The sequence below is a fragment of the Diabrotica virgifera genome, chromosome 4 (assembly GCF_917563875.1).
Source record: "Diabrotica virgifera virgifera chromosome 4, PGI_DIABVI_V3a".
Classification (NCBI taxonomy): Eukaryota; Metazoa; Arthropoda; class Insecta; order Coleoptera; family Chrysomelidae; genus Diabrotica; species Diabrotica virgifera.
In genome coordinates this window covers 262234262-262258167 of record NC_065446.1, presented here as the reverse complement: position 1 = coordinate 262258167, position 23906 = coordinate 262234262, and the positions used below count along the sequence as shown (strand labels likewise).

Genomic DNA, 23906 nt, shown 5'->3' with positions numbered 1-23906 from the left:
ATGACATAGAGTACTCAACAATGAAGTGTCATTAATGGTGGTAAACTTTGTAACTAGGAGACCGCTCGAACTAAGGAAAGAAAAAGAAGACGATAAACGTCAGAATTAATTTAAGTGTATTGAACCGAGTGGAAAGCAAACTGAGACTGTAAAGTGTGACAGAGATGGAAACGACGAGAGAATGTCTGAAATAATGTAAGCAATAGCAATAACCTTTATGTAAGTAACTACTGAGGTGGACGAGACCAAGCAAGGTTGTATAGAAGTAGGCCAGTTAACAAAAAGATACAATTAGGATAAAACATATTACAGTAGCACGTAGCACCAAATAAATTACAATAAGATAATACTACGAATTAGGTATCACAGTCGGGGATGAAAAAGTAAAATAAAATAATATATATTACAATATCTGTTTAGGTAAAATGGTTAAAAAACCGTAATAACACCCAGCATACTCAGAAGTGTTAAACTAAAAGAGTACATATACTAAAAGTTTAAGGTTATTTGGTGAGAGTATGGGTGTTATAACAGTTCTATCACAAGAGGTTACAAAAGTGATGAACTACAATGATTAGGTGAAAAACATAATATTGTACAAAAAAAACCATGAGTGTATTTGAACATGTTACTTGGCAGTGACACCATGAGAAATATGTGAAATAAAATTTTAGATTGATATTGATTGATTATTTTAACAAAATTGATATGGCAAGTTGAAAAAGTTGGAATTAAAAAATAAAAGATTCTTTAAGAACACTAGATCAGGTCACAACGAAAACAAAACCCAACTCGCAGACAACACCACAAACAATCTTAAAGTATATTGAAATAATAGGAAGGGTTTATCTAGATGTGTGTATTATGAATAGGTGATTAGTGTAAGAGATTTTATGAAAAAATGTTCTATAGGAGGGAGCATCTTGTGAGTCTGGTTATTGAAAAGAGAAAAGATCAAATATCTTGGTGACTGAAAAAACTTTATTTGAACGTTAAATTAAGACAAATGTAAGGTTCAGTAGGTAGGAGTTGTTCATTAAGAACATTTAAAGATGTGTTATTGGTAGCTTCATGTATTTCAAAAGCTTCTAGTATGTTTAATCTATTGCCTTTATTACAAGAATGAACTATTTGAAAGTCAGAGGTAGAAAAATTGTGATTGGTAGTTAGAATGTGATTAGCAAAGGCAGAATTAGTGTTAGAGATATCCGTGTCTTTATATTTTTCAATAAATTTCAAATGTTCTGCAAAACGGGTGTCTAGACGTCTCCCACTTTTAGGTTTGTGTTTAGAGCAAAATTTCTTCAAGTTTAATGATAACTTTTTCATTCAAAATACAGGCTTATCCATGGGCAGTAATCTGTCCCCTCTTTTGGCAGAGATTTTTATGAATAATCTAGAAACAGTTTTTCTACATAATTCTGATTTCAAAAATACTGATAAGACTTCTTTTCAAGGGAAACAATAAGAAAATACATAACTACAAATAATTTTATTGATTTTTTTAAACATTTTTATTGGATTGTTATAAAAAAAATGAATCCTAAAAAACGACGTAAAAAGTACCGTTATTCCCAAAACAGTTTATACCAAATCCTGTTGCACATTTATTTGAAACGATATTCCAACAAAGCAACAATTTTTTTTAAATAAAAATGAACGATTTCCTATGTTAACGTTTTTAAATTTTTTTGACATTTTCGAGATACCTATCAGCTATCCCTGAGCCTAATTTTCACATAAAGTTCAATTAAAGCAATCTAGGCCTGGATCCCGTGTACCAAAAAAAAGTTAACTTGACGGTGTCTAGTCAGACAAACTTTGATGTACGGAAACACTGGAACAGGGGAAGTTTTAATTGTGGAACAGGTTAAAAATTTGGAACATCAGACTACCAAAACGTCCCATGTATTTTGTCGAACCGAACTGCAAATCGATTCGTTACCTTTCATTAAAGTCTCATGTAAAAATCAGACTGCTATTTATCACCTGTTATAATTCCTGTCATTTGACATCTTCTACGTGTCGGACTTATTAAAATGTCCAGTTAATGATAAATACCAGTCTGATTTTTGCATGAGAGTTTAATAAAAAAAAATGAAAAAATCAATTGGCAGTTCTGTCCGACAAAATACATGAGACGTTTTCGTAGTCTGACGTTTCAAATTTTTAACCTGTTCCACAATTAAAACTTCCCCTGTTCCTGTGATCTTATACATCAAAGTTTGTCCCACCAGACACTGTTAAGCTATTAACAAATTTTCAGCTTGCTACTAATCAACTTTTTTTTGGTACGCGGGATCCAGGCATACAATATTAAATGGATGACGAGAATCTGAGATGAACTGCCATGGGACTCATGGCATCATAAGACATCATAAGACTTTCGGTTTGTTTTGACTTAAAACGTTACAAAAACTTGCATCAGATGTGACACTAATTTGATTGTCTATATTAAACCTAAAAAGAACTGTACTTAACTGTAGAAAGCAACTTTAGCGGTGGAAATAATCGATTTAGAACAAAGTTAATAATTTTACATAGCAACTTCAAGAAACACTTAATCCCTTCAATAATTATGTTTACACAATCATTGGGCGATCCTGTAGTTGGTAAGTTTGTGGTAACTTCTGTAGATGCTACTGGTAACGGTGAAGTAGCTATTGTTGGTTTTGTTGTATAACGTAACGTAGTAGTCTTAACTTCATCATTATCGGCTTCTGGTGTACTTGTCTGAATAACAGTGGAACTACTTGGTGAGTTTGTAGTAACTTCTGTAGGTTTCGTTGTAGGCTTTGTAATTTTTGTTGTTTTACTAGGTAATGTGGTGGTATCGGCTTCAGTTGGACTTGTCTCAGTAGCAGTGGAACTACTCGGTGAGTTTGTGGTAACTTCTGTAGATTCTACTGGTACCGGTGAAGTAGCTACTATTGTTTCTGTTGTATTATAACTTAATGTAGTAGTCTCAACTTCAGTTGTGCTTCCTTTACTACCACTGGAACTATTTGGTGAGTTTGTGGTAACGTCTGTTGGTTTCGTTGTAGCCTTTGTAATTTCTGTTGTTTTACTAGGTAATGTGGTGGTATCAGCTTCACTTGTCTGAGTAGCAGTGGAAGTACTTGGTGAGTTTGTAGTAACTTCTGTAGATTCTGTTGGTACCTTTGAAGTACGTGTTGTTGGTTCTGTTGTTTCTTTACGCAATGTGGTGGTTTCAATTCTAGTTGTACTTGTCTCAGTAGCAGCGGAACTACTTGGTGACTTTGTAGAAACTTCTGTAGGTTTCGTTGTAGGGTTTGTAATTTCTGTTGTTTTACTAGGTAACGTGGTGGTATCGGCTTCAGTTGTACTTGTCTGAGTAGCAGTGGAACGACTTGGTGAGTTTGTGGTAACTTCTGTAGATTCTACTGGTACCGATGAAGTAGCTATTGTAGGTTCTGTTGTATTATAACTTAATGTAGTAGTCTCAACTTCAGTTGTGCTTCTTTTACTCGCAGTGGAACTATTTGGTGAATTTGTAGTAGCTTCTGTAGGTTTCGTCGTAGGCTTTGTAATTTCTGTTGGTTTACTAGGTAATGTGGTGGTATCGGCTTCAGTTGTACTTGTCTGAGTAGCAGTGGAACTACTTGGTGAGTTTGTGGTAACTTCTGTAGATTCTACTGGTAGCGGTGAAGTAGCTATTGTAGGTTCTGTTGTATTATAACTTAATGTAGTAGTCTCAACTTCAGTTGTGCTTCTTTTACTCGCAGTGGAACTATTTGGTGAATTTGTAGTAGCTTCTGTAGGTTTCGTCGTAGGCTTTGTAATTTCTGTTGGTTTACTAGGTAATGTGGTGGTATCGGCTTCAGTTGTACTTGTCTGAGTAGCAGTGGAAGTACTTGGTGAGTTTGTAGTAACTTCTGTAGATTCTGTTGGTACCTTTGAAGTACGTGTTGTTGGTTCTGTTGTTTCTTTACGCAATGTGGTGGTTTCAATTCTAGTTGTACTTGTCTCAGTAGCAGCGGAACTACTTGGTGACTTTGTAGAAACTTCTGTAGGTTTCGTTGTAGGCTTTGTAATTTCTGTTGTTTTACTAGGTAACATGGTGGTATCGGCTTCAGTTGTACTTGTCTGAGTAGCAGTGGAACTACTTGGTGAGTTTGTGGTAACTTCTGTAGATTCTACTGGTACCGGTGAAGTAGCTATTGTAGGTTCTGTTGTATTATAACTTAATGTAGTAGTCTCAACTTCAGTTGTGCTTCTTTTACTCGCAGTGGAACTATTTGGTGAATTTGTAGTAGCTTCTGTAGGTTTCGTCGTAGGCTTTGTAATTTCTGTTGGTTTACTAGGTAATGTGGTGGTATCGGCTTCAGTTGTACTTGTCTGAGTAGCAGTGGAACTACTTGGTAAGTTTGTAGTAGCTTCTGTAGGTTTCGTCGTAATCTTTGTAATTTCTGTTGGTTTGCTAGGTAATGTGGTGGTATCAGCTTCAGTTGTACTTGTCTGAGTAGCAGTGGAACTACTTGGTGAGATTGTGGTAACTTCTGTAGATTCTACTGGTACCGGTGAAGTAGCTACTATTGTTTCTGTTGTATTAGAACTTAATGTAGTAGTCTCAACTTCAGTTGTGCTTCCTTTACTAGCAGTGGAACTATTTGGTGAGATTGTGGAAAAGTCTGTTTGTTTCGTTGTAACCTTTGTAATTTCTGTTATTTTACTAGATAAAGTGGTTGTATCGGCTTCAGTGGTACTTGTCTGAGTAGCAGTGGAGCTACTTGGTGAATTTGTAGTAGCTTCTGTAGGTTTCGTAGTAGGCTTTGTAATTTCTGTTGGTTTACTAGGTAATGTGGTGGTATCGGCTTCCGTTGTACTTGTGTGAGTAGCAGTGGAACTACTTGGTGAGTTTGTAGTAACTTCTGTAGGTTTCGTCGTAGGCTTTGTAATTTCTGTTGTTTTACTAGGTAATGTAGTGGTATCGGCTTCAGTTGTACTTGTCTGAGTAGCAGTGGAACTACTTGGTGAGTTTGTGGTAACTTCTGTTGGTTTCGTTGTAGCCTTTGAAAACTCTGTTGTTTTACTAGGCACTCTGGTGGTATCGGCTTCAGTTGTACTTGCCTGAGTAGCAGTGGCATTACTTGGTGACTTTGTAGTAACTTCTGTAGATTCTGTTGGTACCTTTGAAGTACGTGTTGTTGGTTCTGTTGTTTTATAAGGAAAGGTAGTATTCTCAACTTTAGTTGTACTGATCTCACTAGCAGTGGAATTATTTGGTGGGTTCGTAGTAACTTCTGTAGATTCCACTGGTATCGTTGAAGTATCTGTTGTTGGCTCTGTCGTTTCATAAGGCAAGGTAGTAGTCTCAACTTTAGTTGTACTTGTCTCAGTAGCAGTGGAACTACTTGGTGAGTTTGTGGTAACTTCTGTAGGTTTCGTTGTAGTCTTTGCAATTTCTGTTGTTTTACTAGGTAATGTGGTGGTATCGTTTTCAGTTAAACTTGTCTGAGTAGCGGTGGCATTACTTGGTGACTTTGCAGTAACTTCTGTAGATTTTGTTGGTACCTTTGAAGTACCTGTTGTTGGTTCTGTTGCTTTATAAGGTAAGGTAGTAGTTTCAACTTTAGTTGTACTTGTCTCAGTAGCAGTGGAACTAGTTGGTGAGTTTGTGGTAACTTTTGTAGGTTTCGTTGTAGCGTCTGTAATTTCTGTTGTTTTAGTAGGTAATGTGGTGGCATGGGCTTCAGTTGTACTTGTCTGTGTAGCAGTGACATTACTTGGTGACTTTGTAGTAATTTCTGTAGTTTCTGTTGGTACCTTTGAAGCACCTGTTGTTGATTTTGTTGTTTTATAAGGCAAGGTAGTAGTCTCAACTTTAGTTGTACTTGTCTCAGTAGTAGTGAAACTACTTGGTGAGTTTGTAGTAACTTCTGTAGGTTTTGTTGTAGGTTTTGTAATTTCTGTTGTTTTACTAGGTAATGTGGTGGTATATGCTTCAGTTGTACTTGTCTGAGTAGCGGTATAACTACTTGGTGACTTTGTAGTAACCTCTGTCGATTCTGTTGGTACCTTTGAAGCACGTGTTATTGGTTCTGTTGTATAATAACGTAAGCTGGTAGTCTCAATTTTAGTTGTACTTGTTTCACTAGTAGTGGAACTTCTTGGTGAGTTGATAGTAACTTCTGTAAATTCTTCTGGTACCGGTGAAGTAGCTTTTGTTGGTTCTGTTGTATTATAACGTAAGGTGGTAGTCTCAACTTTAGTTGTGCTTCCTTTAGTAGCAGATGAACTATTTGGTGTGTTTGTGGTAACTTTTGTTGGTTTCTTTGTAGTCTTTGTCATTTCTGTTGTTCTGCTAGGTAACGTCGATGTATCAGCTTTATTTGTGCTTGCCTCAGAGACAGTGGAACTACTTGTTAATTTTGTGGTAATTTGTGTAGATTCTGTTGGTACCTTTGAAGTAGATGTTATTGTGGTAGCTAATGTGGTAGTCTCAACTTCAGGTGGTACTGTCTGCGTCATAGTGGAATTATAAGGTGGATTGGTGGTAAGTTCTGTAGATTCTGTTGTAACCTTTGTAGTTTGCGTTGTTCTTGGAGAGTGTGTTGTTTCCTTTCTGGTTGGGAATGTTTTTGCGGTTGTAGTTGATAATGGAGGATGGGTTGATTTAAGCTTATTGCAAATTGTAATTAATACGTCTAATAATTCCTTAAACTTCTCTAGTAATTCGGGGTGTCTCAATTTAACTTCAGTTTTGAAGTCTTTCAACAGATTTTTCTTAAAACCCAAAAATGTCTTTAAAAAAGGAGTGTTTTTATGTGAGTCATACATCAATTGGTACATTTTTTCCGGCATATTCATATTAGTTTTATTCGATGGAGCTTCCGTAGCTGATGTGGTCATAGCAGTTGTTGCTTTTGTAGTTGATGGACTGGAACGAGTAGGTATAAGTATATTATAAAGGTATTTGATTATTTCTTTTAATTTTTCCCACTTGGCCCACAAAAATGGAAATTTTAATTGGCTGTTAGGATGAGAGAATCCGAAGATGTTTTTCTCGAAATCCAAAAATTTCTTTAGAAAATAAGCATTAGTCTTCAGCATTGGATGATTATTCGATATTTCATTATTATCCGGCATTTCATTATTATTCGACATTTCATTACTATTTATCGGAGGAGCCTTATCAGGTTTCTTCGTCGGTATGGTCTTGGCAGTTGTAGTTGTAGGTGGTCTAGTGGTTCGTCTAAATCTATCGGAAAGGTATTTTATAATTTTTTGTATTTTCTTCCATTTCCACAAGAACGGAAATTTCAATTCTGCTTCAGGCTGCAGTTTTTTAAATATGTTGTCTTCAAAATCCGGAAATTCCTTGTAGATAGACGTTTTGTCATGTGAGGTATCCATTGATTGTAACGTTACATCCAGCGGTGATGAATAACCTCGATGGGCAATTATTCCTAAAATAGAAATGAAAAAATAGAAACTCAGACATATATACAGGGGCTGCCAAGAAGACTGGCAAGTGTTAAAAAAAGAAAGCAACTAATATCCAAGTATCCCTAGGAATCGTCATGGCTTACAGAAATGAAAATCAACAACCTACTAATCATGGTTCGCGGATGCCAAGATTCGGGAGGGGAAGAAACGACAAAACGACAGGGCTTCCCAGGCCGTTAGTCAGCGAAATCCCTGTTCACTAAATATATACAAATCCACCTACAAAATCGCTATATGGAATGTAAGAAGTATGTATGAACCTGGGAAACTGAGGAATATACAGCAAAAGATGATGCGACTAGATATCGATATATTAGGAATAAGCGATACAAGATGGGTCAGCTCTGGCGAACTCAATACAGACAATGGACGAATCTATTACTCTGGAAGCAGCGACACCCAACATAGATATGGAGTTGCTATGATCCTCAGTGAAAAAGTAACGAGATCAGTAACAGGCTTCGTTCCAATGTCCGAAAGAATTATAATGTTGCAGTTATTGACAACCCATGGAAAAATGAACCTTATCCAGATTTATGCGCCAACTGCTGACAAAAATGAAGAAGAAATAGAAAACTTTTATAGCGAACTTCAAAAAACATTACATCTCACAGCATCTAGAGACATTACAGTGATCATGGGTGATTTCAATGCAAAAATTGGCGAAGGAAAATGCTACCCTAAGGACCCTATGGGCTTGGCGAACGAAACGACAGAGGGAATCGCCTAATTGAATTTTGCCAGGAGCATAATGTTATAGCCGCAAATACATTCTTTAAATTACCTAAGCGACGCCTTTATACATGGAAATCTCCAGCTGACAAAGACAACAAAATCGTCAGAAATCAAATTGACTACATCCTAATAAAGCACATATATCGAAACTCAATTTAGGCAGTAAAGGCATATCCAGAAGCAAATGTATCTTCTGATCACAGTCTTCTTATTGCTAGGTTTCAACTTCAACTAAAAAAGACGCAAAAAAGCCGCAACAACAATAAACTTAACATACAGAAACTAAAGTCAAAAGAAACAAAAGAAAATTTGAAACACGAAATCAACACAAATCTAGACAGAAACCCAGGAAATAATTGCAACGTAGAACAGCAGTGGCAATTCTTCAAAACCTCTATATTAGAGCCAAGTAAGAAAGTACTTACAACAACCAAATGTAAGAAAGAAGAATAGATGACGGGGGAAATTCTAGAGTTGATGAATGAAAGAAGAAAAAATAAAACCATCAATAAGACCCGCTATAAACAGCTTCAAAACCAAAGAAGAAGAAAAATTAGGGAGGCTAAAGGAACCTACTCCTCTGAAAAATGTAAAGAAATAGATGAATTGCAAAACAGATATGACAACTTCAACCTACATAAAAAAGTTAAAGAACTAGCCGGAATAGGAAATAGAACCTCAAATATATTGCTCGACAAAAATGGAAATATTATAATGGAGACAGAACGAAAACTACGACGATGGAAAGAGTACATCGAGGAACTATTTCATCACCAGAGAGAAGCTAGTACATCCGTAGATGGCCAAACCGGAGATGTGGGCCCAGAGATAACCAAATTAGAGGTTAGTTAGGCAATAGACTCTATGAAAACCAATAAATCTGCTGGTCCAGATGAATTACCTAGCGAGCTGATAAAGTTGGTCAACGAGAAAAACCTGGACATAATAGTGGAACTGTTCAACGCTATCTATACTACGGAAATCATCCCTAGAGAAATGTTGACATCAGCATTTCTGTGTTTGCCAAAGAAAATGAATGCCAAAGAGTTCAGTGACTACCGAACCATAAGCTTAATGTCACATACCTTGAAAATTCTGCTGAAAATTATCGACACCAGAATACACTCTAAACTGGAGCTGGATATTAGTGACACTCAATATGGGTTCCGCAATGGTATGGGTACCAGAGAGGCATTATTCTCCTTCAACGTGCTGACACAGAGATGTTTGGATGTTAACCGTCCTCTTTACGTCTGTTTTATAGACTACAATAAAGCGTTTGAAAGTAAAACATGATCGACTCATAGAAATTCTGAAAACTAAAAACCTAGATGAAAGAGATTTAAGACTAATAACACACCTCTATTACAATCAGCGAGCAATAGTAAGAATTGAACAAGAAACATCTAAAGAAATGGAAATAAAGAGAGGAGTCAGGCAAGTCTGCATACTATCACCTCTATTATTTAACGCTTATTCTGAAGAGGTAATGCGAGAAACTCTGGAAGATGAAACAGTCGGTATAAGAGTAAATGGAGTCTTAGTTAACAACATCAGATATGCAGATGATACAGTAATAATAGCCGATAGTTTACAAGATCTGCAAAGGCTCATGAGTAAAATAGTAAGGTGTAGTAGGGAGTACGGACTCTCTCTTAATATCAAAAAGACGAAGTTTATGAAAATTAGTAAAAACAACCATAATACTAACGAAATCTTAATAGTAGAGGGCCAACAGATCGAAAGAGTAAAAAAAAGTACACTTACCTAGGAACACTTATAACAGAAAATAATGACTACACTGCAGAAATCAAAGTCAGAATCGAAAAAGCACGTTCTAATTTTGTGAAAATGAAAAAGGTCCTATGCAGCAAAGATTTAACATTAGCTCTTAAAGTACGCCTAACAAAATGTTACGTATACAGTGTACTATACTATGGAGTGGAATCATGGACGTTAAATGTAGAGACAATGAGACGACTTAACGTCTTTAAAATGTGGACCTATAGAAGAATTATGAGGGTTTCCTGAGTAGATAGAGTTACGAACAACGAAGTACTGAGAAGAATAGGTAAAGAGAAGGAAGTTGAACTTACAATTAAAGAAAGAAAACTACAGTATCTCGGACATGTGATGCGGGGCGAGAAGTATGGCATCCTGCGACTCATAATGCAAGGAAAGATAGATGGCAGAAGAAGCATCGGAAGAAGACGAATTTCATGACTAAAGAACCTGAGAGAATGGTTTGGATGCAGCTCAAAACAACTATTTAGAGTTACTGCCTCAAAAATTAAAATAGCTATGATGATTGTTAACCTCCGTAGCGGAGATGGCACCTGAAGAAGAAGAATATCCAAGAAGTTCTACCAGAAGTCCTTCCGGAAGGAGTAGAATCGACAACCACAAAAATGAAAAGCGGTAAACCTGATTGATTATATGGCATAACAGTAGAAATGCTTATATACAGGGTGATTGATTAGTAGGGTAAAGCTCAATAGCTCCGCTATAGTAATAGATAGCAATAAAAGTTAATAACAAAAATTTTAGCCACCTTTGAGCTTCACATTACAAAATTAGTTAGAATGTTACAGGGTGTTCGATAACACAGTGGCAGACCAAACTTATGTTTTTTTTTAAAAGGAACACCCTATATTTTATTTTATATTCGCAAACCTGTTAACTTCTCCATCACAAAAATATAAAGGTTTGTAATGTTATACAGGGTATTTACAAAGTTATAATATAACAAATTTTGTATGAAAATCGTAACAAGTTCAACTCCCTGTATAAATAAAAATAAGCACAACAGCAATGGTTTATTAATGCCATATTTTTTTATTTATTGTCAAAATTTTTAAGAATTATTGATGTTGCTAATTTTCTTTATATAACTTACAGGGTAAGTTAAAACGCAAGTACATTATTTTCTCAGTAATGTTAAATAGAACACCCTGTATTTTATATCATTATTGAAAAGTAACATTAACGTACTTTAATTTTTATATAACATTCCCTATGCCCAAATTATTTCAGGTGTTTAAATTTATCTAAATTTTAAGTGAGCTATGACTGAAATGACAATTGAAGATTACCGATTATCAATCCGGTAATCAATGTAACACTGTAGCAAATAAAGAAATAAAAATAATTTATTAGTAATACATTTTACAAACACAAACACAACCACTACATGCAACATTTTTGAAACAATTAAAAACTATCTTGTATGTAAGTGCAACAAACAAACAAAGAAAATTAGTAATAAATTTTACAAAAAAACACACAAACACAAAATACAATATTTTGTGAAGACAATTAAACACTACTTTTGTATGTAAATGTAACAATGTAACAAATAAAGAACGAAACATAATTTATCAGTAATACATTTTGCAAAAAAACATGTTTGAAAAAATTAGAAGCTACTTTTAATAAAATATTTTTAATATTTAATTACATAAGGTGTTCAAAATTATCTCCTAACACATTTATGTACGCCTAAAAACGATCATTGAATGACCTACTTACTCTATGAGCATTTATAAATTAACACATCGAAATACACTTTGTATTCTATTTTTCATCTCATCCCTTGTTGTTGGAGGTATTTTATAAACTTTATTATTAACATAACCCCAAAAAAATCAGTCCAGTTTATTAAATTTGGGTGGCCACGCTACTGGTCCATTGAAAAATGAAAATATCTCGAAAACTAATAAATTTAGACATAGGGAATGTTATCTAAAAATTAAAGTACGGTAATGGTGCTTTTCAATAGTGATATAAAATACAGGGTGTTACATTTAAAATTACTGAGAAAATAATGTACTTGCGTTTTGACTCACCCTGTATTTGATATAAAGAAAATTAGTAATATCGACCATTATTGAAAATTTTGACAATACGTTAAAAAATATGGCATTAATAAACCATTCTTGTTTTGCTTATTTTTATTTATACAGGGAGTTGAACTTGTTGCGATTTTCGTAGAAAATTGGTTATAACTTTGTAAATACCCTGTATAACATAACAAACCTTTATATTTTTGTGATGTAGAAGTTAACAGGATTTTGAATTTAAAATAAAATATAGGGTGCTCCATTTAAAAAAACATAAGGTTGGTCTGCCACTGTGTTATCGAACACCCTGTAACATTCTAACTAATTTTGTAATGTGAACCTCAAAGGTGGCTAAAATTTTTATTATTACTTTTTATTGCTATCTATTACTATAGCGGAGCTATTGAGCCCTACTAATCAATCACCCTATTGACAAAAAATCTGAAAAATCTGAGTATTCTTTTCGTCAAGATATAAGAAATTTGACCTGACGCTGGTGGGATGTTCCTACTGATTTAGTATCATAATAAATAGTTGACGTTACTAATCCCTCAATTGTCTTTGCGACGGGTGGCAATAGTTTTGGAACAGCTACCAGGGCCGTACTTTATATTATTTACAGAACTGACTCGTTACCTATCAATGCAAATAAATTATTAAAATTAAAATTTCTAGACAATGTATTAAAAATTTTGTTTACTGTAGACGAATTAGTTTAGTCATCTGAAATTAACTTGCTTGGAATCAATTACAAACGATCACAAACAATTTTTATGTCCAATGCGCTCATTACGTGAATTTTATGGAGTTAGATTATAATGTGTTTTATATCGTTTTCACTTTAAACAAAATGGACTTCCGATAATGCAGCTTTCTATCTTTAAATAAAAAAATTTAAGAATCATTAGAAAGAGCATTAGTTAAAGATAAGATATACCTCTAATTATTATTCTATAGCTTTACACATAATTCTCGTGCTTATAGGTATTTAGGTAAAATTAAGTATCATTTATTTATCCAGAAAACATACATTATGGAACATTATGAAAGGGGGGCAAACATATTTAAGTTTGACATTTGCACATTCAGGCAGTTATTTTCTTGCACTTAGATAGAAGGTTAGATCGCGAGTATTCAAGTAAAATGTCTGAAGTCGGTGAAGCTAGTGCTAAGTGTAAAACACGTGTACATTTATCTGATGATGCCAAAGAAATTATTGGGAATGTTTATCAAACTGTGAAAGAAGATAATACAAATCCAGAAGAAGGTAAATTCCTCATCAAGACAACATCTTGACTGACAAGGATGCCATATACAACAGTGTGGAAAATTGTTACGAATAGAATTCAACCTCGTAAAAAGCGGAGTGACTTTTCTACACATAAAGCAGTAAATGAAAAAGATGCTGAGGTAATTAGAAGAGCAATTTACAATTTCTACTCAAAGAACCTAGTTCCAACGCTTAGTATGATCTACGATCAACTTGTTAAAGACTATTCCATTACGTATTCGCCTTCAACTTTATCAAGATTTTTGAATCACATTGGTTTTCGATACAAGAAAATTAATAAGCGATCATCAATAATGGATTCTCCTCGTCTAATTAAATGGAGAAATGAATACTTGGATGCTGTATCTAAATTTAGAGATGAAGGAAGACCGATATTTTATCTAGATGAAACATGGTTCGATACCCACGATACTGCTCAAAAAGGTTGGACAGACGATTCTATTAAATGTGCACCCAATTATCCAATTAATAGAGGTCAGCGAATAATTATTCTGAACATTGGATCCAAAAATGGCTGGCTTGGAGGGGAAAGTTTTTTATTGTCGGCAAAAAACATTAAAGATTCAAAGCTGGACTACCATGAAAATATGACGAGTAGCTTGTTTAAGGAATGGTTTGAAAAGAAGGTGTTGCCAAATTTGCCTCCAAAAAGTGTAATTGTAATGGATAACGCAACGTATCACAGCGAACAAATTAGAAAAATCCCCGGTGTAGGTTCGACAAAAAAACAGATATCTGATTTTTTGTATGACAATGATTTGTACTTTGAAGAAACATATACAAAAAAAGAAATGTTGGAAGTTCTTCACACAAAAGTGTTTGAGAAACAATTTGTTATAGACGAATTAGCCAAACGTGATGGTCATAATGTATTGCAATTACCTCCTTACTACTGTGTCTTCAACCCCATTGAATTAATCTGGAGCCAACTTAAGGAAAGTTTACGGCGAAACAACTGCTGTCCCAAATTTAGTAGCGAATCGGTGTCACATGTTGTAGAAGAAATAAAAAAAGATTTCCCCAACACTGTGGCAAAATTGTGTTTCACATGTTATAAAAACGGAAGATCATTACAGAACATTAACCTCACATATTAAACCAATAATTATAACATTAGATAACGATTCTAGTGAAGATTACAGCGATAGTGACATAGAGTTGTAATTTGTATTTATTTTTTTCCATCTAAACTTCAAATTTTATTTTTCTATGTTATTTTCTATGTTATTTTTTATTATGTTATCTTTTTAATTCTGATTTTTGCTACCACTCTTTTAATCTTTTATTGTTATTATCATTAATTTCCTTAATTTCTTTAATTTGTTCATTTCTCTTATTTCATTGTACATAATAATATACCTATAACTACATAGATATAAATACGTAATAAATATAATGATATGATATTTAAATTTATATTTATTATTCGAACCCCATTAAAATATTATATCTACTTGAAGACTTGAATTTTTTTTTTGTTAAGGGGATGGGTACGAACTTTCGGCTTTAAGCCGTTACGTTATTACCGAGGGCCGAAAGTCCCTGAAAACTTCTATAATGTTTATTTTAATTAGTTACAGGGGTGAAAAACTAAGAGAAAATATAGTGTGATTTTTAATTTCAAATATCTCATTCAAAAGAAACTTTTAATTCATTCCAAGGGACTTTCGGCCCTCGGTAATAAAGTAATTTTTCATTCTGCGTTTAAATTTTTCAAAAATACTTACATATTAGTTTTCTCAGGATTCGAAAAAATGATTACATTTAAAACACATTGAAAATTTTGACAGGCGTCAAAATTTTGCATTTGTTCCTTTCCCCTTAATTTTAGCGAATCCGCTCCTGGAGGGTTTGTTGTTTGTTATTATGATACTAAATCGGTAGGGACATCCCACCAGCGCCAAGCCAAATTTCTTATATCTTGACGCAAAGAATAGATATATTATTTACGAATTGCTTAAGATCAGGATGCACACCAGAGTACTGAATACATCAAAGATTATTCTCATAAATTTAAATCAATCACATAAAAGATATTCATAAAGGTCATCAACAGCAGATTAACTAACTGATTAGATTCTGCACAGCCAAAAGAGCAAACTGGCTTCAGTAGTGGATTGATTCAGCATCCTGGATCATATCCATACGCGTCGAGTACTAATGAATAGAGCTAAAGAATATGAAATTCTGCTAGCTTTAACCTTCATAGAGTTCGAGAAAGCTTTCGATTCTATATATTCAAGAGCAGTAATAGAATCTTTGACCAACCAAAGTATTGTCAAACCGTACATAGAGACTCAACCAAAAACTAGGTGAAGGATACAAATTGTGGTATGCAGGGAGTAGTAACACTAGAAATGGATTTGGTATAATTGCTGATAGTGAAATGAAATATACCGTAGTGGAAGTTATAAGAACGAGTGATAGAATGATGTCAGTGAAATTTGTAATTGATAAAGAGGTATTGAATGGTGTGTGTGTGTGTGTGTGTATGCTCCTCAAACAGGTCTGGGTGAGAATGAAAGAATAGCTTTCTATGACCAATTAGGAGACGTACTGAGTGATATTCCAGCAGAGGAGAAAGTTATAATAGGAGGTGATTCCAATGCACATGTAGGTCAAGCCAAGGCAGGATACGAAGCAATACATGGGGGATTAGGCTTTGGAACTACATACAAATGAAGCTGGAGATGATATGCTTGAATTAGCAACAGCACTAGATATGGAGATTGTTAACACATTATTTAAAAAGAGAAAAACTCAACTTATTACATACAAAAGTTGACAACATCAATCCCAAATAGACTATTTCATGATAAGGAAAGGTGGAGCAGTGCACACGAGCTCTGGAGGAAAAAGGTATAAAACTTAGTAGGACAAAGACAGAGTATTTGGAATGTTCATTTAAAGATGGAGTTACTACAAATAAAATGGTATCTTTGGATGGTAAACTGATTGTAAAAAGCAATAGTTTTAAGTACCTGGGATCGGTATTACAGAGTAATGGAGAAATAGATGGAGATACATGCAGTAGAATTAGGGCTGGATGGATGAAGTGGAAGGAAGCGAGTGGTGTATTGTGTGACAGAAAAGTTCCAATGAAGCTGAAAGGAAAATTCTATAAAACAGCTATAAGACCGGATATGATGTACGGAACTGAATGTTGGGCAGTGAAAAAGAAAGAGGAACAACGAATGCATGTGGCGGAGATGAGAATGCTTAGATGGATGAGTGGAGTGAAGTCTAGGTGTGGCACCAATTGATGCCAAAATGAGAGAGCATAGGTTGAGATGGTTTGGTCATGTTCAACGTCGAGACGTTAATCATCCAATACGAAGAGTAGCTGAAGTGCAGATTCCTGGAAGGAGTAGGAGAGGAAGACCAAAGAAGATGTGGGTGGAGACTATTAGGCAGGACATGTTGGTAAAGGGGATTAATATTGATATGACCCAGGATAGAATTGTGTGGAGAAATACAATTAGGGGAGCCGACCCCGCATAGGGATAAGGCAAAGAGAATGATGATGATGACTGCACTTGAGACAGTAGAAGAGCATGTATACCTCTCTTCATTGCTTCGTTCACTTCATCTCTGAAGGATCTTCGGGGTCTATCTCTCTTCCCTTTTCCTATCGGGCTCCACTCTGTTGTTTTATTTATCCACCGATTTTGGTCTGCTCTTCTGGCATGTCCGTACCAGATTAATCTCTTCTGTTTGATGTAGTCTAATAAATCACTAATATATATGAGTTCAATTAAATTCTTCTCTTAAGCCCTACGTTATTTATTCTCTTCTTGTTAGTCTGTTTTTTTTTTTTTTTTTTTTTTTTTTCGGTCGCTGACCAGCGAATAGAACACACGTGTTTAGCTCGTATCTTAACTCGATTCTCGGGCAGATATAGCAATAAAACAATTGTGTTATACAAAAGTGCAGTGTAACTATAAACCAATATATGTAGGTACATAAATAAACAACCTAATTAGTTAACTAATTATACAGTGAAAAAATCGGAAAAAAGTAATTCCAACGATAAGGAATTAAATTCTTGTGTAAAGTGATAAAAACTTGTGTGATATCGAATATAAACAAAGCAGGTTTTGCAGTAGGTGGAAACAAAACAATATTGTGAATGGTGTATTTCTACAGGAAAATAAAGCATATTAATAAACAGAATCAGCTGTAAGTAGAAAACTTTATTATAATATAATTAATTTTATTATAAACAGATAACCAAGGCCGGATTTTGATTTTGATTTTACCTAGGAATAAAAGTGCTGGAAAATTAGTAACGGCTAGCGCGGGTGCGGGTGGGAATTTGAACTGTGAGTAGAGTTCTCCACGAAACTTCACCCGTGACGCATTGACTAATAACTCTAGCACGAAAAATAACTAGGAATTAAGAACAATGAGTTCAGATAGCGAATTAGATGATGAAATGAAAAGGAGAAGGGAAGAGGAGGAACATCCCAGCAAAAAATCAAAAATAACAGCTAGAACATCACAAAAAACAGATGAAGATAACATAAGTGGAATGGAACAAATGATGAAAATGATGAGGGAATTAGCAATGGATATAAAAGACATAAAAAAAGAACAATATAGATCTGGAGACGAAATCACACAACTAAAGAATGAAATTAAAGAACTGAAAGATCAACAAAGCGGCTACAAAGATGAAATAAAAAAGCTGCGAGAAACAAACGAAAAAGCTATAAATCAAATAGGTCAATTAGAAAAAGAAATTAGTATAGCAAATGAAAAAATAGAGAAATTGGAAAGAGAAAGAAAGAGAAAAAATGTAATAATACAAGGAATAAAAATTGATACAAATGATCAGAAAGTTTTACGAGGGGCTATGGAGAATTTTATGGAAAAAGAGCTACAAGTTTCAGTAGATGTAAATGGAGCAAGGAAAATAGGAGAAAATACTGTCATAGTGGAACTCAACAGCGTGAAAAACAAAATAGAAGTAATGAAAAATAAAAGTAAATTAAAAACCAAAAAGGACGAAAGAATCTATATTAATGATGATATGTCAAAAGAAGAAAGAATTATTCAGAAAGAAATTAGAAGCAAGGCTATGGTAGAGAGGCATAATGGAAAAAATGTAAAAATAGGATACCAGAAGCTAATCATTAATGGTGAAATATGGACATGGAATAACAGCCAACAACAACTCATAAAAGAGAAAAATATACAACCAAAAAACTAGCAATACAACGAAAGCAGACTGAAATAACGGAGACGACATGGCAAAGTACAGGTACACGAAATAGACAAAATGTACAGATTATTAATGAAAAGCAGCCCATAAAAGAACATATATTAGTAGGAACATGGAATGTAAGAGGAACATACGAAGAAGGAAAACTGAAACACCTAGTAGATGAATGTAAAAAATATAAATTCGAAATAGTAGCACTACAAGAAACGAAACAACTAGGCCAAAACTCAATGGAAATAAATGACTATTTATTTTTCAATAGCGGAGGCGAAAATAGAATGTTAGGCACAGGATTTGTAGTAAACAAAAAGCTGAAAGATCTAATCGTTGACTTTAAACCAATTTCAGAGAGAATATGCATACTAAGAATAAGAGGAAAATACCAAAAAATAACATTTATAAACATACATGCACCGACTGAAGAGAAAAACATAGAGATAAAGGAAGACTTCTACAGTCAAATAGATACAGTATTCGAAAATATTCCCAAATACGATATAAAAATAGTACTAGGTGATGCTAATGCCAAAATAGGAAAAGAAGAAATATACACACCCACCATAGGAAAATATAGTCTGCATGAAACAACGAATGAAAATGGTCACCTCTTAATAGATTTTGCAAAAGAAAAAAACATGATCGTTATGAGCACGTACTTTCAACACAAAAGAATATATCAAGGAACATGGAGATCACCAGATGGAAAAACCATAAATCAAATAGATCATGTGCTCATCGAAAAAGACATGGAAAAATGTATAAAGAACATAAGAACATATAGAGGACCGGATGCAGACACAGATCACTTTATAGTCGGAATACAACTTAAACAGGTTATACCAGTTCTTAGAAATCAACAGAAAAAAAGGTACAAAGTAACTAAACCTATTAGACTACTGTCAGAAGAAGAACAAAGTAAATATGAAAGACTAGTCACTAGAGAACTGGAAAATATTGCAAAAAATGAAAACATCGAACAAAAATGGACGCAAATAAAAGTATGTATGACCAAAGCAGCGCAAGTCAGTAATAGAAATATAAAAGATGGATTCAAAGAATGGTTTGATGAAGAATGTAAAATAGAACTGGATGAAAGAAATAAGTTAAGACTCAAAATGATGCAAGTGAAAACACCAGAGATGGAGATACAATACAACGAACAAAGAAAACGAACTAAAAGAATCATAAGAGCAAAGAAAAGAAAGTACAACGAAGATAAATTGAAATGCATAGAAGAAAACTATAAAAATGGAGAAGTCAGGAACTTATATCAAGGAGTAAAAAATGAGAAAAAGGGGTTCCAAAGAAAACCTGTACACTACAAAAGCAAAAATGGAAGGAATTTAGTAAGCGACGAAGAAATACTGAGCAGATGGAGAGAATACTTCGAAGAGCTTCTAAATGAAATTCCCACAACAGAATATGCAGAAGAAGAAGAAGAAGGACCGAATGAAAATATTGATCAAGAAGAAATACAGGAAAGACCGCCTAATGAAAAAGAAATAAAAGAAATAATAGAAAAACTAAAGAAAAACAAGAGCCCAGGTAAGGATGAAATAACAGCTGAAATGTTTAAATATGGAGGACCAGTACTAATTAAGCATTTGGAAAAGCTGATAAAAGAAATTTGGGAACAAGAACACATACCAAAAGAATGGACTGAAGCCACACTGTGTCCAATTCACAAAAAAGGCGACAAAAGTTTATGCCATAATTACAGGGGAGTAGCCCTACTAAACGTTGCATATAAAATACTTGCAGTACATATAAAAGACAAGATAACACAAAAGATAGATAATGACATAGGAGAATATCAATGTGGATTCAGAAGAGGACGCAGCACGGTGGATCAAATTTTCCTGCTGCGTGAGATACAAGCGGAAAGCTACGAATACGGAAAATCTACAATGGCCCTATTCATTGACTTTAAACAAGCTTTTGACAGAGTTAAACGAAAAGAAATATACAAAGCACTATGTGAAATTGGAATTAGTAAAAAATTAATAAAGATGGTAAAAGTTACACTCAGAGAAACAGAGAACAGGGTTAAAATAAATGGAAAGGAAACAGATAAGTTTAGGGTCGGTGAAGGGGTACGACAAGGAGACCCACTGTCATCACTGTTGTTTAGTATCCTTCTTGAAATAGTCATCAGAGAAGCCGAAATTAACAGGACAGGACTTGTATACCAACGAAAACACCAATGCTTGGCATTCGCTGATGACATAGTAATGATAGCCAGAAGCAAACAAGAATTAAAAGAAATACTAAAAAGACTAGAGGCGATAGGAAGAAAGAAAGGGATATACATAAACGAAGAAAAGACTAAATATATGGAATGGACAGAACGAGAATACACACAAGGACAATACCTGACAATAAACACAGAGGCAAAAATATATAAATTCGAGGAAGTAGAGAGATTCCAATATCTAGGAGCGACATTCACTAGGAGACCAAATATAAAAGAAGAAATCCAAGCGAGAATTATGGCTGGCAATCGTTGTATCTTTGCTCTAAACAACTTATTGAGAAATAAGAACATATCTAGAGGGGCTAAGATAAGAATATACAAGACAGTGATAAGACCTATAGTCTTGTATGCCAGTGAAACATGGACGATGAACAAATCCGAGCAAGTCATGCTTAAAGTATGGGAAAGAAAAGTCCTAAGAAAAATATTTGGCGGAAAGATATGGAATGGAATGTGGATAAGAAGACCAAATGTGGAATTGGAGAGGATGTATGGTGAACCAAACATAGTAGGGATCGTAAAATCACAAAGACTGAGATGGTTGGGACATATCCAAAGGATGCCAAACACGAGACTTCCCAAAAAAATACTAACGGGAGGAATAGGAGGAAAGAAGAAGAAAGGTAGACCGAAAACCAGATGGAAGAAAGATGTTGAAAAAGACATAGAAGAACTGAAAATCACAAATTGGAAAAATAAAGCAGCAAATAGGAGAGATTGGAAAGGAATAGTAAACCAAGCCATGGGCCTTCTAGGCCTGGAGAGCTAAACTATATATATATTGTTAGTCTGTAGCTTCTCCTTAGGAATTCCATCTCTGTTGCTCTTATTTTGTTTTTGGTTTTCTTATTTATTGTCCAATTTTCTTTCTTAGCTTACTAGAATTACACTGTGTCATCCAAGAGTCATCCAGAGACCAAGACAACGTATAAACTTAAGATAGAACTATGACATACAGAAACAAGCAGGTACAAACATGGCACTGAAAATCAATAATTAGATACTGGGCAGAAAGGAAGAACAACTCTGTAAGGGAGGCTGCACCATAATTATATATTTATATGATACTATACTACAGTTATAGGAAGAAGATCAATATGTCAAGGAGATTACCTACTCAGTTTTGTATTAGGATTATAAAAATGCCTTCCACTTACCTGCCAATACGACAAGAACTGCCAAAGAATACTTCATCTTCAGAGAATATTTCTAAGCGTAAACAGCTTCTACACTGATTGAATGAAATACCTCTTTTAATGATCTAGACTTACTATAAGACTATACTATACTACACTATACTATACTTACTAAACCATTCACAATATTATAAATTTTAATATTCAGTTGTAAATTTTTTTATTTACACATTTTATTGTAGAGGTTTTGTGGGTAATAGCTTAGTTATCACGAAAAATCGTGAGTCGTGATAGTTGATATCGTATCGATTTTATATTCATGTTTTTAATATGAGGTCAAACATTTATTTAGTACCAATAAAAAGCAAAATGACACTATTTAAAAAAAAAAAAAATTTTTATGTGGTTGACCTAGTGTAAATCTGAACTAGAATTTCTAAAGTTTTTTTAATTAATTTGTTAATTAGGATTACGAATATTCTCTTAAACTTCTTCATTTCACGATGAATTCATAAAAATGCAGCTAGGGCTTAGTTGCTCTCAAACTATAGGGCAAAATTGCACTTCACTATTTAAAATTTCTTGGAATTCATGTTCTTATAGTATCTACCTATGAGGTAAAACCGGGATTATTATCAAACCATTTCCCCAATTCTTTTTGTTGAATAAAACTAGTTTTATTTTTTCATTTGATTGTTTATCATTTGATCCTTTATTCACAGGACTATCGTGATTTTCAATTCTTGGAAGTAGTCATTTGTGAAGATAATTATTGTTGTCATACCTACATGCTTATTTTTTTCTTGTCCCAAATAACTACATTGCATGTGGTTGTCGTTTTAAAAACAAACCATATGCTATGTGTCGAATGAACTATCTTCCAATGAAGTCGTCCCAGAAACGCAACTCATAAATATTGGCAATATCCTTTTAAAGTTATCTACGTTAATATGTATCGTTTTTTATGTCTGAATTGTCAATATGAATGATTCAGATAAAATTAAATTATTAGAAAAAATTTTTACCAAGCAACAAAAACAAAAGTTGTTTGATAAATTAATGTTTTGTATTTTTATAACGATCTCCGAAGAGGAAATCTAAATGTCAAATAAATTTAATTTCAAACTCAAAATGTGCCTTATTCCCAACTAAAATAGTAAATTGTTATTAGGTTTGTTCGTAGTACGATCCAATCGATCAGCAACCGTTGCCAACCATCAGACGCATGCGCAGTTAACAGTTAGCGCTGCGCAGTTAACAGTTCGAGTTCGTAGACTACGAACGTGCTTGCGTCTGACGGTTGGCAACGGTTGCTGATCGTTCTACGAACAAACCTATTATGTAGGCGTTGTTTTTGTTACATCCATGTTATTACGTCTTACTGCAATGGCCAGTCGTCAGAGTAGCCAAATTTCTGCGAAGTTGTCCTAGACAGATTCGCGGTGTAACGATTAAACAGCAAGGGTGGTAAAACAGATCCCTGTGGCATTCCATTGCTGAGCTTCATTTAGACACTGTTGAAATTACCCATTGCGACTTGAAAGATCCTGTCGATGTCGGTAAGCATGCTAGCAATGAGTTTAGTTATTTTTTGACACGGAATGGCACGAAGTAGGTTGCAGATTAGTTCTTCTCTCCAGAAGGTATCGTATGGACCTGATAGGTCAATGAAAGCAAGGGGTGTTTTTAGCTTTCTTGCTTACTAAACTTGCTTTAATACGTGCTGTTAGGGATAGGATTTCATCTAGAAATATATGATGGCAGCAATAGAGAGGAGTGGAGACATAATATAACGAAATCATAGAAAGAAATAGGATAATAGGTACATGTAAGCGTAAGGGACTAAATGACGACGATGATAAATCACATAATATTCAAAGATTTCTTAAAAACATAAATCTCCCATCCAAATTTGAACAGTTTCTCAACCCTTGCCTCTCATTTACCCTTATTAATC

The 23906-nt window shown here is 34.3% G+C and overlaps 1 protein-coding gene across 2 annotated transcripts; it reads right to left on the bottom strand.

Moving 5' to 3' along the window:
* Positions 1-1483: 1483 nt before the first annotated feature.
* Positions 1484-22103, bottom strand: LOC114325091 (mucin-5AC-like). 2 transcript variants are annotated; one of them, XM_050650020.1, is made up of 3 exons: positions 21971-22103; positions 5536-7430; positions 1484-5151 (listed from the first exon to the last, which is right to left on the bottom strand). In XM_050650020.1, exons 1-3 carry the CDS (start codon positions 22005-22007, stop codon positions 2461-2463), a joined length of 4623 nt encoding a protein of 1540 aa, XP_050505977.1. In that variant the 5' UTR covers positions 22008-22103; the 3' UTR covers positions 1484-2460. The 2 variants fall into 2 exon arrangements, with proteins under 2 accessions (XP_050505977.1, XP_050505976.1); XM_050650019.1 differs by having other exon boundaries at positions 1484-7430.
* Positions 22104-23906: the final 1803 nt, after the last annotated feature.